Genomic DNA, 16,109 nt, shown 5'->3' on the forward strand with positions numbered 1-16,109 from the left:
TTATTATTACTACCCTCTAAAGCTCAAACACATTCTTCTTCAATAATTACTATCAGTTATAACTATGATGAAGATAGCCAAAAGAAACAACTCATTTGATCATCACTTCACTATATTGCTAATATGTCTCTGCTAAGAAAGATTTGGGTTGATTTTATTATAATTGCGCTCAGACACACTTTGAAAACTAATATTTGGACATTAATTGTTTTTTATATATATATATTTATGTACATATATATACAAGTATATAATTACAACTTAACAAGCATACCAGTTTCTCTGCTCTTGCATTGAATGATCTTTTACCAATGAAACACAGATACACAGATGAGCATTAACTCTTCAAGTGCTTTGATTCGTGACACAATCAATTGGTCGCAAAAAAGCTATAAAACAAATAATAATACAAAATATGGACCCACTTTCGTGGATTATTTTCTATTGATTTTGGTAATTTGAACTTTAATTAATTCGTGGATTGTGACGATGGATGGAGAAATTAACGGAAAACAAAAGGATAGTTTTTGCTTGGAAAAATTAAAAAGGTTGTTACTCTTGTTCTTGTTGGAATTTTGTGATGTTGTAGAGATTCTATACACACCTGTTTTCCATTTCCAATACCAATTTTTTTTATGCGAGACAAATTTCCAATATTTGACCATCTGAAAAAAAAAGTTCTAAGAAATGTTTGTTTGAAAGTACTGTTGGAATTTTTTTTTATGAATTGCTTTTCTCCCTTTAATGCATCATCACATGCTTGTAAAATATATTTGAATTTGAAACTTCCATACTAAAAATAAAATAAAATAGACAAGTCTAAATATCAATTTCTGATAGCCCTCATCAACATATGAAAGAAAATGCTGATAGCTACACTTCAGGGAATAAACTATAGCCTTTAAAACATTGAGGAGGTTATTCATATGCATTAAAGTGAGATGAAAATAAAAGAAGAAAACAACCTTTTGTTTGTTTTAGCTTTTAGTACGGGAAGAAAAGAGGATGTGTTGAATTCTCTTCCAACAAACAAAGAACTTTAGCTTTCAAAAAATAAAAATAAAAATAACGACACTATTAGATAAGATAAAAATATATTATAAAAAGTCATATAAAAAGAAAGATAACGAAAAAATTGATAAATGTTGTGAAAAAACTCCCAAAATAATTCCTCACTTTTACTCATTACCACATATTTTTCTTGGTCAACACAAAATAGAATACAAGTTTCAAATTTTAGCAATGAAAAATGTTACAATGGTAGATAATTTGAACCAAAGAGCCTTAGTCAACTCTATATACATCTGCTAAAAAGGTTCAAATCGAGAGATCGATGATCATTTATAACAATGAACGCATTGAATTCATAAGCTAACGAAAACCACTGAGTAATCAAACAAATACCAGAATGTGGTCGCGAACTTCTAAACTAATCGTCCAAGCCCCAGAATGGTCAGGTCTATCTCTCTCTCTCTCTCCTCTCTCTCCCTCTTCTCACTTCGTCTCTCTCCTCTCCCCTCTCTCATCTTCTTCTTCCTCATTTTGCTTCCGCCATTTTTTTTCCAGAATGAGTTTATAGTTTCAAGCCGAAAACGACATAACATGGACAAACGGCATGTCATTTTCAGAGAAAATCAAACGAAATAACATGGAAAAACGACTTTCATGAGTTCGTCGGCCGTTTTCCCGACGAAAACGACACCGCCGGCGAAAATCGGAGAATTTCGGCGACATTTAAATCCATGTTTGCAAGTATATCCCTTGATAAAAAGGCATCATAAAAAGTTATATCCCTCAAAAACACTCTCACAGAAAGATAAAGACTTAAAAAAACATCTTAATTTGCATTCAGTCCCATATACATTCTTCCAATTTGTCGTATAATGTTTGTGGCGACATTAACTGTAATCGTCCAAAGTTACAATAGCTGGTAAGATTATTGAAGAATGATATTGGCTTTCACCAAATAAGACACACTTGATTTCATCACATCGTTCCTACAAAAGGGTTTTTCCGGTCACCACCATTCCAAAAGGGCTTTTCGGTCACCACCGTTCTCCAATTCTAGGGTTTTGAATCTGCAGAAATTACATATAATCCATACATAGATATATATGTTATTTTGCTTATATTCTGTTTTTTGTTATATATAGCTAATAATGTAGGTTTAGGGTTTGCAATAAACTGGAAGTTATTTTTGCTTCTAATAAATAAAAAATGTACATAATGAGACTTCAAATTTCTTCTTCTTCTTTTTAATAATTATGACATCAGACATCAAAACACCCTTTTTCGATAAAACGTGACGAAACACTTGCCACTAAATAGATTCCAAACATTCCAATGTATGCACACTGATACAGATGATATTGAAAAGAACATCTCAAAATTACATATACAACACTTAAACTAAGCCAAACAAAGCTTTTGTTTTGTAGTAGCTAAAAAAAAATACTAGTTCATAACAGAACTCATGTTATTTGTATGGGTGAATTATTTCTTCTGATATATCTTAACAGTTGAATAAATATACGGATTGCAATAATCTGTCAGGATAAAGTAAAATAAAAAGGTATTCAAAACATTAAATGGAAAGAGTGGATTTTCAAAACTAGCTTTCAGTAGGAAAATCACGCATCAGAAATACGAAATGAACTTGATCATTGATACACTCGTAATCAAATGAGAATCTGTAAATTGTATGCCACGCTGAAATTAGAGGTCAGCCCTAGAAATATACATATACAAATGAAAACCCTAGAGATGTATGTAGATCGGCAAAATTTTAAAATCAATGCGTCTGTATTAAAAGCAAAAGATTAACTCTACTACCATAAAAATACCCCACGAACAATATAACACAGTAGATAAAAAAAATAAAGAAAATTTAGATTAAAAAACACCTAGTTATACCAGAGGGACTTTAGGTGATAATGTTGTATATCAAAGTGACGACGACAGAAAGATAGAGAGTACGAATGAGTGAGATGCTATAGCTTCCATGCATTTCAAATCATCTGTGCTCTCTATCTTCTGTCAGCATCTATAAACATACACCACCATGTCTCCTCTAATTAACACAAACATAAATATAATAAATATGTATGTATATATATATATATATATATATATATATATAAATATACATCAAGCGAGAGGGAGAGAGAGTAGCGGTAATATTTTTTTTAAATGCTTCTAGCCGTGATATTAACTTTTTGTGGTTGATACTTGATATAGGCAAATTTAGAGAGAGGGAGAGATAGGAAGAGAGAGAGAGAGAGAGAGAGAGAGAGAGAGAGAGAGAGAGAGAGATGAGAAGCGCAGTGATGTTGTTGAGACTTGAGAGATATGAAAACTTGTTGTGGATGAAGTCTATTTATAGGGAAACTTGTGGTTATGCAATCATTATTTTAAATTGTCTTTTATTACTTGTTAATTCGTGAGAAACAATAAGCTTATATTAAAAAAAAAAAAAAAAAAAAAAAACTGTGAGCCTATACACGCAAAACAATAAATATGGAGAGCAAGTTGAGCAAACGAAAAGCTGATCATGCTCGAGTAGAAGCATAGACAACTCACACATTTACAGTTAAAAATATGTCCTATTGGGACTTTTGTCTTCATCTATGAATCTGCTTTTAAATTTTGATATATATATATATATATAATTTAAACTAATAATTTGAGTTCATGGCTGAAACAAAAAATAATTCGTTGAATGTTCTGCATCCCACTTATACTGGCAATCATGCATGGTGTCCTTTTTGTGCTTTGAAACTTGTTATTTAGGAAAGAGAGAAATTTTGTATTAAGAGTAAGACTAAAACACAATTACACATAGGTTTGTCTGGACCTTTTTATTTTTTCCTTTCAAGAACCAGTAAACTGGCTGATATTTGATATTAGGATTTTGAGGGTAATGGTCACACATTAAAGTTTAAATACACTTCTAATGGTGTTAGATATCGATATCAGCACGATTTTTCAGTTTTAGTTCATATACATAGAAATTTTACACAAAGAATAGTGCATATAATAATAATAAACTCTACACAATTTTTTAATGGTTTGGTTTATAATAACACAAATACATATATAATACCATACATAAATTCCATAGACATACATATATCTTATATGTTTACACATTACAAGTATATACTTATAATCATATTTTTTAATCAAGTGAACAATTAAATGAGTTGAAATAATTAAGCATATGATAAAATAATTATTTTAATTTAATATAATGTTTCATGCGTAAACATGGCTTTTTGAATAGAAAGTGGATATTTATTTTAGTTCACATTCATGTGTCTTGAAACTTCACAGTGGCACTTGCATGGTTAATTCTATTCGAATTTCGAACCATTAGTTGTTTGGTTAGAGTGAAATGTCATTTAATGTTATGTATGTCCAACAAAATAACTAATAAAACGAGGTGGGACATGAATGAAATGTAAAAAATTTCGGTTGGCAGAAGATAAAAGCATTGGGGTAAGCAAAAAAAAAAAAAAGGCTGCAGGAGATAAGTTTTTTTTTTTTCAGAAAGAGATAAGGTTAATAATTAATGTTACAATGACAACACTCACGTTGCCAAGAGATGTATGAGAACACAAAAGATGTATGACAACACAAAAGAGAATCCCTAGTCACACATGTCATATCTCTAGCTTGTAGTCTCATTGATTCACACACATAGGGGTTGAAAAAAAAAGAGAGTATATATATATATATATATTGTTGTCGTATTATATATAATGTTTCATGCGTAAACATGGCTTTTTGAATAGAAAGTGGATATTTATTTTAGTTCACATTCATCTGTCTTGAAACTTCACAGTGGCACTTGCATGGTTAATTCTATTCGAACCATTAGTTGTTTGGTTAGAGTGAAATGTCATTTAATGTTATGTCCAACAAAATAACTAATAAAACGAGGTGGGACATGAATGAAATGTAAAAAAATTTCAGTTGGCAGAAGATAAAAGCATTGGGGTAAGCGAAAAAAAAAAGGCTGCAAAAGATAAGTTTTTTTTTTTTTTTTTTTTTCAGAAAGAGATAAGGTTAATAATTATGTGATAAGGTTATGTTACAATGACAACACTCACGTTGCCAAGAGATGTATGACAACACAAAAGATGTATGACAACACAAAAGAAAATTGCTTTCCTTTTCTCATGTCTTGGTAATTTTGGCTCCAAAATGTTCATTTAATACGTGGTTCGTGAGATAGTCCAGAACTATAGATGTTTTTGTTAGGACTGGAAATATAATTTATATGTTGATTGTCACTTAGTCTATAAATAGAGGTTAGAAATAATCATTTACCGCTACCCTTCTGAGAGAGTTTGGGGTCTCTCGAATTCCTTGATTATCTTGTATTCAGTACCATTCTATTGAAATCTTCAAGGTTCATATATCAGCTTTCTTTCTTCTGGTGAAATCGAAAAACACATATAAAATGATCCACTATTTAGAGCACTTACAGAATTTTGTCTAAATGATGGTATTCATGTTGATCGAAGATGATCTCCATTCTCGTGCCACTAAACTATAAGCCTAAATCCAAAAGAAGGGACAAAATATTAAAAGTTAATTTATCGTTCACAATGTGATTTCAGTGTTCAACAATAATTAAAGTGAATCAGAAGAAGAATGTTTCGCTGACTTGATCATAATTTTTTTTTTGTTGGTATACTAGATTCAAAAGATACCGACAATAGAGTTGAAAGACGTTGAACTCAAGCCCGTGGGAGAAAATCCATGGGATTCCGAGGACGAACCGAACACAAACGAAATAGGAGAAACCGAGGAAGATGCTGTATCTAGTGATTCCGTAATAATAATGTATCTCGTTGTGGTGATGAAGATGCTGACCATCCCGTGAGCCGGTTCAACCGGCTTCAGACCAAATCGGGAATTGCAAAAGCGTTTCCGCTGGAGATTCTCGAGGATCCTTGTAAAGGCTACATTTCACATCTAGGCGAGTGCGTATTCGGGGTTGAAATCTTTGTTATCGAGTACAGAGGCAAAGTAGAGAGCGTTTCGATGCTCACGGGCAGAGAAATAACCAACCGAATCTTCACTTGGGTGATCAAGGACTTCTCCAAGCTGGGGAACGAATCGCACAAGTCCGAAGTTTTCGCTTCGGACAAAACGAATAAGTGGTGCGTGATTTGTCTTGTTTTTCTCTGGTGTTTGCGTTTTTTTTTTTTTTTTTGGTATAATTATTAGTGTTGTTGTGCCGGGTTTCTGTAGGGTGTTTACGATTCTTCCGACAGTCGTTCCGGAAGGAAGTATGAGAGTTATAAGATCAATGGTATTGGAGCTATCTCCGGTGACATTTGGTGAAATTCGCGGGTCGGTTTACGCAGAGTATAAGCTGAGAGTGCTCGATCAAATCAATGGCAAACACTTTGAGCGCACAGGTATGTCCACCCTTTTTTTTGTTGCAATTGTTACCAAATTTGCCTACTAAGAGCATGTCCAATGTAGTGTTAAAAAAATCGAGCTAAATGTATAATTTGATGCACAATACCAAACAATCCAATTGAGTGCTATAATTTGTGTCTAAAATTGTAAAACAAAAGAAATGCATTTTACTATTGATCCCAAGGATTTAGACTAGCGGGCTTAGTTGGGTAAAATCAGATACTCACAGTTAAAAAAAAATAAGGAAAATTTCACACATATATCGTTTAAAGATGATAAGTCACTGAATACCTCAATTATTGAATATTCTATAAAAACCTCATTTTTTTTTTAGTTTTCAGATGATTTAATAGTTATATGAAATTAGACGGTAAACAACCAAGAAAAAGTTAAAGGAAACGGTAAACAATAAAAAAAAGTCAAATATAACAGGAAAAGCTTTAAAAAAATATCCTTGGAATAATAATGAGACATGAGATATTCTCGAAAAAAAAAAAAAAATTAACCCGGTAGTCGAATAATTTCCTTAAAAAATAATAAGCATTTTTTTATATTTGGCGTTAGACCATTGCTAATCACACCACTCTAATTATGTAGTAGAGGTCCCAATTTTATAAGGAAGTAGCATTTACAATAGAATTCTACATCGGAGCATACGCGTAACCACATATTGTAAGATACTGGGCGTTTAGCAATGTGAAACGTTTAAATTGGTTATTTAGCATTACATATTCTAATGGATCCTTTTTTTATATGCTGCAGAGAGCTCATGTTTTGAACCCCCGAACAAAAGTCCGTGCAGCCACTTCACTCAGCTTATGCCGTTGGAGGATCTTCACGATGAGTCAAATGGATTTATCGTGAACGATACCCTGATTTTCCAAGCGGAATTTCTTGCTGTCTCTAAAACCATGATGTGTGGCCAAAAAAGAGAGAAAAGTGGAGGCGACAAACGAGAGCGAGTGAATGCCAGCTCTTAAAAAAAAAAAAAAAAATATGTTCATGGGGTTTTTGTATATGGTGTCCATAATGTTCAAATGTCAACTTTCCATAACTGGGGCTTGATTTTTCATTATCTTGCAGGGGAGTAGCAAGTGACGGTTTTTTTTTATCTTGGAGCGGAGTCTCAATCAAAAGAAGCAGATTGCTAAGTTTTGTTGATAATTATTTTTTTTTAAATCAATTTTTTTGATGCTATGCTTCTTTTTTTTTTCTTTTTTTTTTCCTACTAAGATGTTATGCTTCTGAGGGGACTTAGTTTTTATAGTGTATAAGAAGTATTTGCATGTGCTAAGTTAAAGTTATCAAATCATGAGTTTTTATAAGCCATGTGATATGATTGTAAAAGAATTCTCAACTTTAGTATGGAAGAGGGTATTATTTTGCAGGAATTTAAAATGTTCGGGTATTATTTTGCACAATTGAAAAGTGAGGGTATTATTTTGCAGAAAAAATGAAATGGGAAGGGTTTAATATGTAGATTACTCAAATTAATTTAATTACAAGAGTACCATATGTTATCTATGTCCTTAAGAAAATCTCACAGATGCAAGTTTGAAGATTTAATGGACAAGTTTCCTTTTTTAGTTCATAGATTTATCCGTTTTTTCATCAATTTATAAACAATTTTATTGGCACTCTAACAAAGTAGCCAAATTGAAATGCTGCAATTTCAATTTGGTCAACCTTTTGAAAGTTTTAGTTAAATAATGATGTTATTAACTGCTAGCCTTTTACCCAAATACCATTCTTTTGTTTAATTTCATAAATAATAATAATAAAAAAACCAAGATAATTAAAATCCCACAATTTATGTAACTACTTGCCTAATACACGAATATCAATTAATTCTCGTTTTAAAATAATCGCTACTCTTCAATAGAAAGAAGAAAAAAAACCTCGAAAACCATGCAAGTCTAGCAAACTATTAACATAAATGAACACAAATTTGCTATGATGAACCATACAAGATTCATCAAACCGACCCGAGTTAGAGTTATTCTTACATTGGCTCTTACCCAAGGCTGGCGTATCTCACAGTTGGATGTCGTTTACGCATTCCTAAATGGTGAAATCACAGAAGAGGTTTACATGGCTAATCTTCAAAAGTTTAAAAAATTTGGCTCGCTGCACCAAATTTGTAAGGTGGAAAAGGCTCTCTACAGTCTTAAGCAGACTCCAAGAGTCTGGTTTGATAGGCTTCAAAAGGCATTGCAGTCTTTTGGCTTCACTAATGCCAAGTCAGACTAGTCTTTGTTCAGCAACTCAATGATTCCTTTACCTTAAAGGATCTCCGCGAGCCTGACTGCTTCCTTGGGATTCAAGCCACTTACACCATCAATGGCGTTTTGCTCACTCAAAGCTAGTACATCGGTGATCTTCTCAAAAAAGCCAATATGTCCACAACAAAGAGCATGCATACACCAATGTATGCAATATGTTATCATAACTCGCCCTGAACTCTCTTACCATATTAAATAGAGCCTTTTCACTTCATTTAATGTACCCGTGAAGAGCATTGGGATGTAAAATTTGCGAATCCTGAGATATCTCAAAGGCACACAAAAATTTGGTCTGCAGTGATTTGATGCCGACTAGGCGTCTGACCATGATGATCGCAGGTCAACGTCAAAGTCACAATCTCATCACATGGCGATCCAAGAAACAACAAACCATGTTGCGATCAAGCGTAGAGGTTTGACAGAACTTCGAGTCCCAATGTCCAAGCCTCCTATAGTATGGTGCGACAACCTTATTAGCACTGTGATGCTAGCGAAGCACATCGAACGGAAACTCTTTTTTGTCAGAGAGACAAGGTGGTCGCGAAGGAAATCCAAGTCCGGCACAATCCTATAAGACCAATGGAATAAAGCTACGTGGCAGATTAGTTAGAAGAGTTAAATAGAACTACTGGGCAATGTTAGAATGGTTTAACTACTCTATACTCTGTAATTGCAATCATTTCAATCAATGAGAAAATATGTTTGCTTTCTCAACACTTTTCTCTCTCTTCAGGATCCTATGTATTATGGTTTGAGGATTATCTTTCTCATAAACGATCAGAATGTGTTCGTCTCCGTATGATCAAACTTCAAACATATTTTATCATAATTATTTTGGAGGTTACACTACTACAAATGTTGGATTATACAACCCACTTTCTACAACGCTTAACATAAGCGTTGTAGAAACTAGGGATTCTACAACGCTTAACATAAGCGTTGTAGAAACATAGTGTTTCTACAACGCTTATGGCTAAGCGTTGTAGAATCTCGGTGTTTCTACAACGCTTATGGATAAGCGTTGTAGGATATGATAATTTCTACAACGCTTTAAGCTAAGCGTTGTAGAAGTACATAAATTTCAGATTTTCCACAACGTTTACACTATCCGTTGTAGAATCCTCGCCGCGGCACCACGTGATTTATGCCTCGGCGAGAACTTTCTACAACGCTTTGTAAAAGCGTTGTAGAAGGATTGGTCTCGCCGCGGCACAATTTAAACATCGCTGCGGCGACTAGTTCTACAACGCTTGTTACAAGCGTTGTAGATTCATGTCGCCGCGGCGAGAAGTATTTCTCGCCGCGGCGAGTTAATTTCGCCGCGGCTAGAAATATCCTCCGCCGCGGCGAGGTGGATACCGTGGCCAAGCAGTTTTTTAAGAAACTGTCTCGCCGCGGCGACATGTTCCTACAACGGATATTGAAACCGTTGTAGGACCGTCTCGCCGCGGCGAAGACATATTTTCGCCGCGGCGAGAGTTTTTGGGTTTTCACTATAAAAGGCCGTTTTCAGTTTTTTTCTCATTTTTTTCCAATACCCACACACGAGACAACCATTTTCGGCCGCTTCTCTCCAGTTTTTTTCTTTCAAAATCCCTCGCCACGTCCTCGCCGCCCCAAAATCTCGCCGTCGCCTCGTCCTCGCCGCCAACTCTCTCTCGCCTCGTCCTCGCCGTCACTTTTCTCTCGCCGAGTCCTCGCCGTGCTTCCTCTCGCGCCTCTCTCTCTCTTGCCGTGTCATTGTAAGGTATGATTTTAAAAGTTTCTTAAGGTGTATATTGATTTAATTTGGTGTTGTTGATATGGATTTCTTGTTGTTTACCCGAATTGCATATAGTTTGATTTTTTGAATTCACAAATTTAGGGTTTTGTTTGATTTTCTCTTATTAGAACAAGAAATTAGGGTTTGGGTTAGTGGAATTTGAATGAGTGAATTTAGGTTAGTGGAATTTGAATGAGTGAATTTGAATGAGAATTTGAGTTAAATTGAAATGTCCGGATTGTGTTTGACATATTGTTACATAGGTTAGTGGTTAAAATGGTTATGTATATTAATGTTGAGATTGAATTGTTTATGAATTTGTGATTGATCGAATTGTTCATGAATTTGTGATTGGTCGAATTGTTTATGAATTATTTGTGATTGTTGGAATTGTTTTAATTTGTCATGTACTTAAATATATATTCTTGGAATTGATATATAATTTGTTATATGTTAATTGTATAATTGTTTATGATTATGTTTTGTAGGAGCTTGAAAATGCCTCGAACTAAAAACACGGCCTCCAAGGCTCCGAGCTCTTCCAGAGGTCAGAGTAAAGTAAAAAGCAAGCGACCTCGTCAACAGTCTCCCGAAGAGGAATACAACTCGAGTATCTTTACTAGCAAGGTCGCAGAGGAACGCTACGACAAAATCTTGCCGCGTAACATTATCCATGAGAGAGGATTCAATGTAAGCAATACGTCGGATATAGGAAAGCAAATCCGCAACAGCATAGTTGGTCATGATTGGGGGAGGTATTGTGCTGTACCCGAGTTCGATTCGAACGTCAACTTCGTGTACGAATTCTACGCAAACTTGCCGGACTCCCAAGCTGATGTTGTGACGGTCCGTGGGAAACCGGTCGATATGAGTATCGAAGCTATCAACGATCTTCTTGGGACCCCAGATGTGCCTTTCGAGAACGAGGGCTATCGAGAATGGCTAAGAAGTTGCAGCCATGAGGAGATGTCACGGGTGTTGTGCATTCCGGGAGAGGATTGGGTCACTGAAAAAGGAAAAAGGGTACTCAAGCGTGACCAACTCACCAGGATCGCTAAAGCGTGGATATACTTTGTTTGCGCTCGTCTCTATCCAATCAAGCACTTCACCACTCTCGACAAGGATCGTATCCAGGTGTTGTTCTGCATTGTTAAAGGCCTTTCCATTAACGTCGGTCGATTCATCTATAATTGGATGAAGAAACTCGACTATACTAATGAACGACACGGTTTGCCATATCCGGCGATCATTACCGGCCTTTGTACAAATGCGGGGGTACCACGCTCGAAAAGGGATACGATACACAGTTCAATGGGGCCTATTACGGATTCCATTATCGAGCGGTACAAGATTAGGGAGGATCCACAAGCGGAGGAAGAGGAAGAAGCGGAGGAAGAGGGTGAAGAGGGGGAAGCGGAGCCCCTATTGCGCTTACCAGCGCCTCCGGTAATCGACCCCGCCACCATCGACTACATTGCTCATTGCTCCAACTCTCTCGTCGGCGGGTTCCAACACACGCAACAGTACATGCACCAACAAGCGGAGTATGGCGCCTCTCACATCAATCAGTTGAACGATCTCTACTCTCGGTGGGACATCAACCAAGAGAATCAGGTGTTATTTCCTCCATATCCTCAGTACTTCGACTATCCGTACGCACCACCACAGTGGCCACCGCATATGGCACCTCCTCAATATCCGGCGAACCCACCACCACCACCACCGAATGACGAGTAAATTTCAAGAACCAACAACACCAACTCTTCCATATAAATTTCAAACTCTTTTTAAATTTAAGTTTCAGTTTAAGACTCGCTTGGTGTGTTTTATTTGTGTGTTTGAGACTCGTTTGGTTTGTTTTATTTGTGTGTTTGAGACTCGTTTGGTTTGTTTTATTTATTGTAGAAATTTTAATGGAATGATCATTTTTAGTTGGAGAATTGGTTAAACATTGCAAAAAAGTGAATGAGTACCTGGTAGAGTGCTTCTTCGCCGCGGCTAGGTACCTTTCTCGCCGCGGCGTGACTATTCTCGCCGCGGCACAGTATATTTTCCGCCGCGGCGAGTGATCTACGCCGCGGCTAAAATATCACCTCGCCGCGGCGAGAGTTTGATTTTTTTTATACCGAGAGTCTGTATTTTTTAAGAACTTGTCTCGCCGCGGCGAGTTGATATTTCCGCCGCGGCGGAATGACCTCGCCGCGGCATGGAATATACGTTGCCGCGGCGAGGTTTCTACAACGCCTCTTTAAGCGTTGTAGAAGGGTCCTCGCCGCGGCAGGATTTGTATTTTGCCGCGGCGAGATTTTCATTTTTTTATACCGAGAGTCTGTGTTTTTTAAGATCTAGTCTCGCCGCGGCGAGGTAATATTCCCGCCGCGGCGTGATATCCTCGCCGCGGCATGGAATATACGTTGCCGCGGCGAGGTTTCTACAACGCTTGTTAAAGCGTTGTAGAAGGGTCCTCGCCGCGGCAGGATTTGTATTTCGCCGCGGCGAGATGATCCTGCCACGGCGAGAATTGTACTCAGCCGCGGCGATGTCGGAGAAATGTAATGTTAATGTAAATGACATTGTATAGAGAAATTTTGAATGAAAAATAACGTTGTCCACAGGAGAATAACATAAAATCCAAAATGAAAATACATTATCTAAATGTTCAATATCAAACAAAAGTAGGATCTATATCCTTACGAAGTAGATGTGAAACATCGTCATCATTAAAATCATCCACCTCTTGATCAATTGGCGGTAATCCTGATGTGAACGGAGGAATGCTAGACATGTCTTCGTCTTCTTCTTCGTTACCGTTTCTCGCTTTCATATGAACCACTAACGATAACTCAGGATTTGCTGGATCTGAAACATAAAACACTTGACTTGCTTGCGAAGCCAAAATAAATGAATCATTCTCGTAGCCAATCCGTCTAAAGTCGACAATTGTAACTCCTTCATTATCAACTTTAACGTGATTATTGTCTGCCCATTTGCACTTGAATAATGCGACTCGCAACCCGCAATAATCAAGTTCCCAAATATCTTCAATGTATCCGTAATACTTCATAAAAGCATGTTTTGGATTCTTATCTTTTGCCGACGAAACATGTAAAGCTTCAGCAAATAATGTAACACCGCTATTTTGTACGGGATGCTTGTTGTCTCGTTCCCTTGTGTAAAATGTAAAACCATTAACAGACCAAGCAGTGTACCTTGTAACCATTGAGGACGGCCCGCCAGATAGTTTACTCAACGTAGATGAATGTCCTGCCTCTATAAATATGCGTTTTCCAAGCCAGTTCTGAAACAAACGGTTGTGCTCTTCTTGCAACCATTTTTCATTTCTACCCTTCTTTGGATTATTCACTCTCAACTCATTCAAATGAATATCCACAAATGGCTTGACCTCGGAAACGTTGTGTAGCACATGGAGACTTGCTTTTGAATAAATAAAGTGTTAAATAATGTTCATATATAATTTAAATAAACAAATAAAGTGTTAAAAAAAATACCTTTAGATAGAGCTTTTGAATCAAAATTGGTATTCTTGGGTAACCCAATTTCGTCTGTTTTAGCTAAATACTCAGAACAAAACTCAACCGACTCTTCTGCTATGTAATTTTCAACTATGCTCCCTTCCGGCCTATTGTAGTTCTTCACGTAGCTTTTCAACACTTTCATATAACGTTCGATTGGATACATCCACCGTAAAAACACGGGCCCTCCTAATTTCACTTCACGTACCAAGTGGACGGTTAAGTGGATCATTATGTCGAAAAACGAAGGTGGAAAGATCTTTTCGAGCAAGCACAGAGTTTTCACCAATTCTGACTGCATTAAATCCAATCGAGTTGGATCGATGACCTTCGAGCAAATCGAGTTAAAGAATACACATATCTTTGATATTGCAAACCTCACATCTTTTGGCACAATTCCTCGTAAAGCAAGAGGCAACATTTGTTGTAGCAGCACATGACAGTCGTGCGTCTTCATTCCAGTAAGTCTCAAATCTTTCAAAGACACGAACCTCTTATAGTTTGACGAATGACCTTCGGGGACTTTAATAGAAGCAAACCAGTTACACAATTTCTTTTTCTCCTTTCGATCTAGAGTGTACTTTGCCGGTGGTAATTTTGTTTTTTTCCCACCCCCCTCCTCGGGATGCAAAATGCTTCTTATATTCATCTCTTTGAGATCCAATCGAGATTGTATTCCGTCTTTCGATTTATTTGGATCATCAAGAAGTGTACCAATAAGCGATTCGCAAACATTTTTCTCGATGTGCATAACATCCAGACAATGCCGGACGTAGTGTGTCTTCCAATAAGGAAGGTCGTAGAAAATCGATTTCTTCTTCCAAGGATTCTCTTTGAACGATTCTTTAGTACTAGCACTCCGCTTTCTTTTCCCAAGCACTTCATTGACGTTTTTAACCATCTCATAGACATCTTCACCAGACAAAATTCTAGGAGGGGGTCGTTCTTCTGAATTTCCATCAAACGCTTGTTTCAATCTTCTATACGAGTGATCTCTTGGTAAGAATCTTCTATGACCCAGAAAAACAGTTTTCTTACCATGCTTCAAACGGATGGAAGATGTGTCTTTCATGCAAATCGGACAACCAATCGAGCATTTCACAGAGTATCCTGACAAGTTTCCATAGGCCGGAAAATCGTTAATAGTCCACATTAACATTGCCCTTAAGTTGAACGAATCTCCACGGTAAGCGTCTTTGACTTCCATCCCTTTCTCCCATAACATCTTCAAATCATCGACCAACGGTGCCAAATAGACATCAATATCATTTCCTGGTTGATTCGGTCCTGAAATCAAAAGCGTTAACATCAAGAACTTTCTCTTCATACATAGCTTTGGAGGGAGATTGTAGTTCACAAGTATAACCGGCCAAACACTGTATTTACTGCTCATCATGCTGAACGGGTTCATTCCATCAGAAGCTAGACCAAGGCGCAAATTTCGAGTATCAACACTGAAATCCTTATACTCTAAATCGAATGATTTCCACTGTGCAGCATCAGCAGGATGTCTCAACATACCATCATCGATACGCTTTTCGGAGTGCCAAACCATGTTATTCGCGTGTTTGACACTATTAAACATTCGACGAAAGCGCGGCATTGGAGGAATGTACCATAACGACTGAAATATATTTAACGAAAATCAGTAATAAATAATGAATATGAGCTACATGTATTTCCTAATCAAGTGATGAAAATTTATGTACCTTAACTGGAACTCCTTTAACCCCGTTACATGGAATTTTACCCTTCTTCCACCGTGACTCTTTGCACGTCGGACATTCATCTAGATCTTCATACTCGTGTCTATATAAAACACAATCATTTGGGCACGCATGGAATTTCTCGTACTTCATGCCTAATGTACCCAAAGTCTTCCTTGCTTCATACATACTTAAAGGTACTTTATTGTCTTTCGGAAATGCTTCTTTCAGTGTTTCCAACAATAGAGTAAAACTAGTGTTAGTCCAACCCCCCGACGCCTTCAAATGAAATAATGTAACTAAAAATGACAACTTCGAATAGCTTGTACACCCTTCATATAATGGTGTCTCCGCATCATTCATCATGGACTCAAACAATTCCGGTCGCTCA

The 16,109-nt window shown here is 36.7% G+C and overlaps 1 protein-coding gene across 1 annotated transcript; it reads left to right on the plus strand.

Moving 5' to 3' along the window:
- The first annotated feature begins 5,841 nt into the window (after positions 1-5,841).
- LOC149388612 (ubiquitin C-terminal hydrolase 12-like) lies at positions 5,842-7,771 on the plus strand. The gene is made up of 3 exons (XM_089624743.1): positions 5,842-6,170; positions 6,262-6,431; positions 7,198-7,771. Exons 1-3 carry the CDS (start codon positions 6,052-6,054, stop codon positions 7,413-7,415), a joined length of 507 nt encoding a protein of 168 aa, XP_089480869.1. The 5' UTR covers positions 5,842-6,051; the 3' UTR covers positions 7,416-7,771.
- Positions 7,772-16,109: the final 8,338 nt, after the last annotated feature.

The sequence above is a fragment of the Urtica dioica genome, chromosome 8 (genome assembly GCF_054948205.1).
Source record: "Urtica dioica subsp. dioica isolate 48M chromosome 8, U.dioica_male_clone48M_v1_H2, whole genome shotgun sequence".
NCBI lineage: Eukaryota > Viridiplantae > Streptophyta > Magnoliopsida > Rosales > Urticaceae > Urtica > Urtica dioica.

Coding starts and splice junctions, on each gene's coding strand:
- LOC149388612 (XM_089624743.1), top strand. CDS start 6,052: ATGCTCACGGGCAGAGAAATAACCAACCGAATCTTCACTTGGGTGATC. Junction 6,171..6,261: donor TCGGACAAAACGAATAAGTG/GTGCGTGATTTG, acceptor GGGTTTCTGTAG/GGTGTTTACGATTCTTCCGA. Junction 6,432..7,197: donor CAAACACTTTGAGCGCACAG/GTATGTCCACCC, acceptor TATATGCTGCAG/AGAGCTCATGTTTTGAACCC.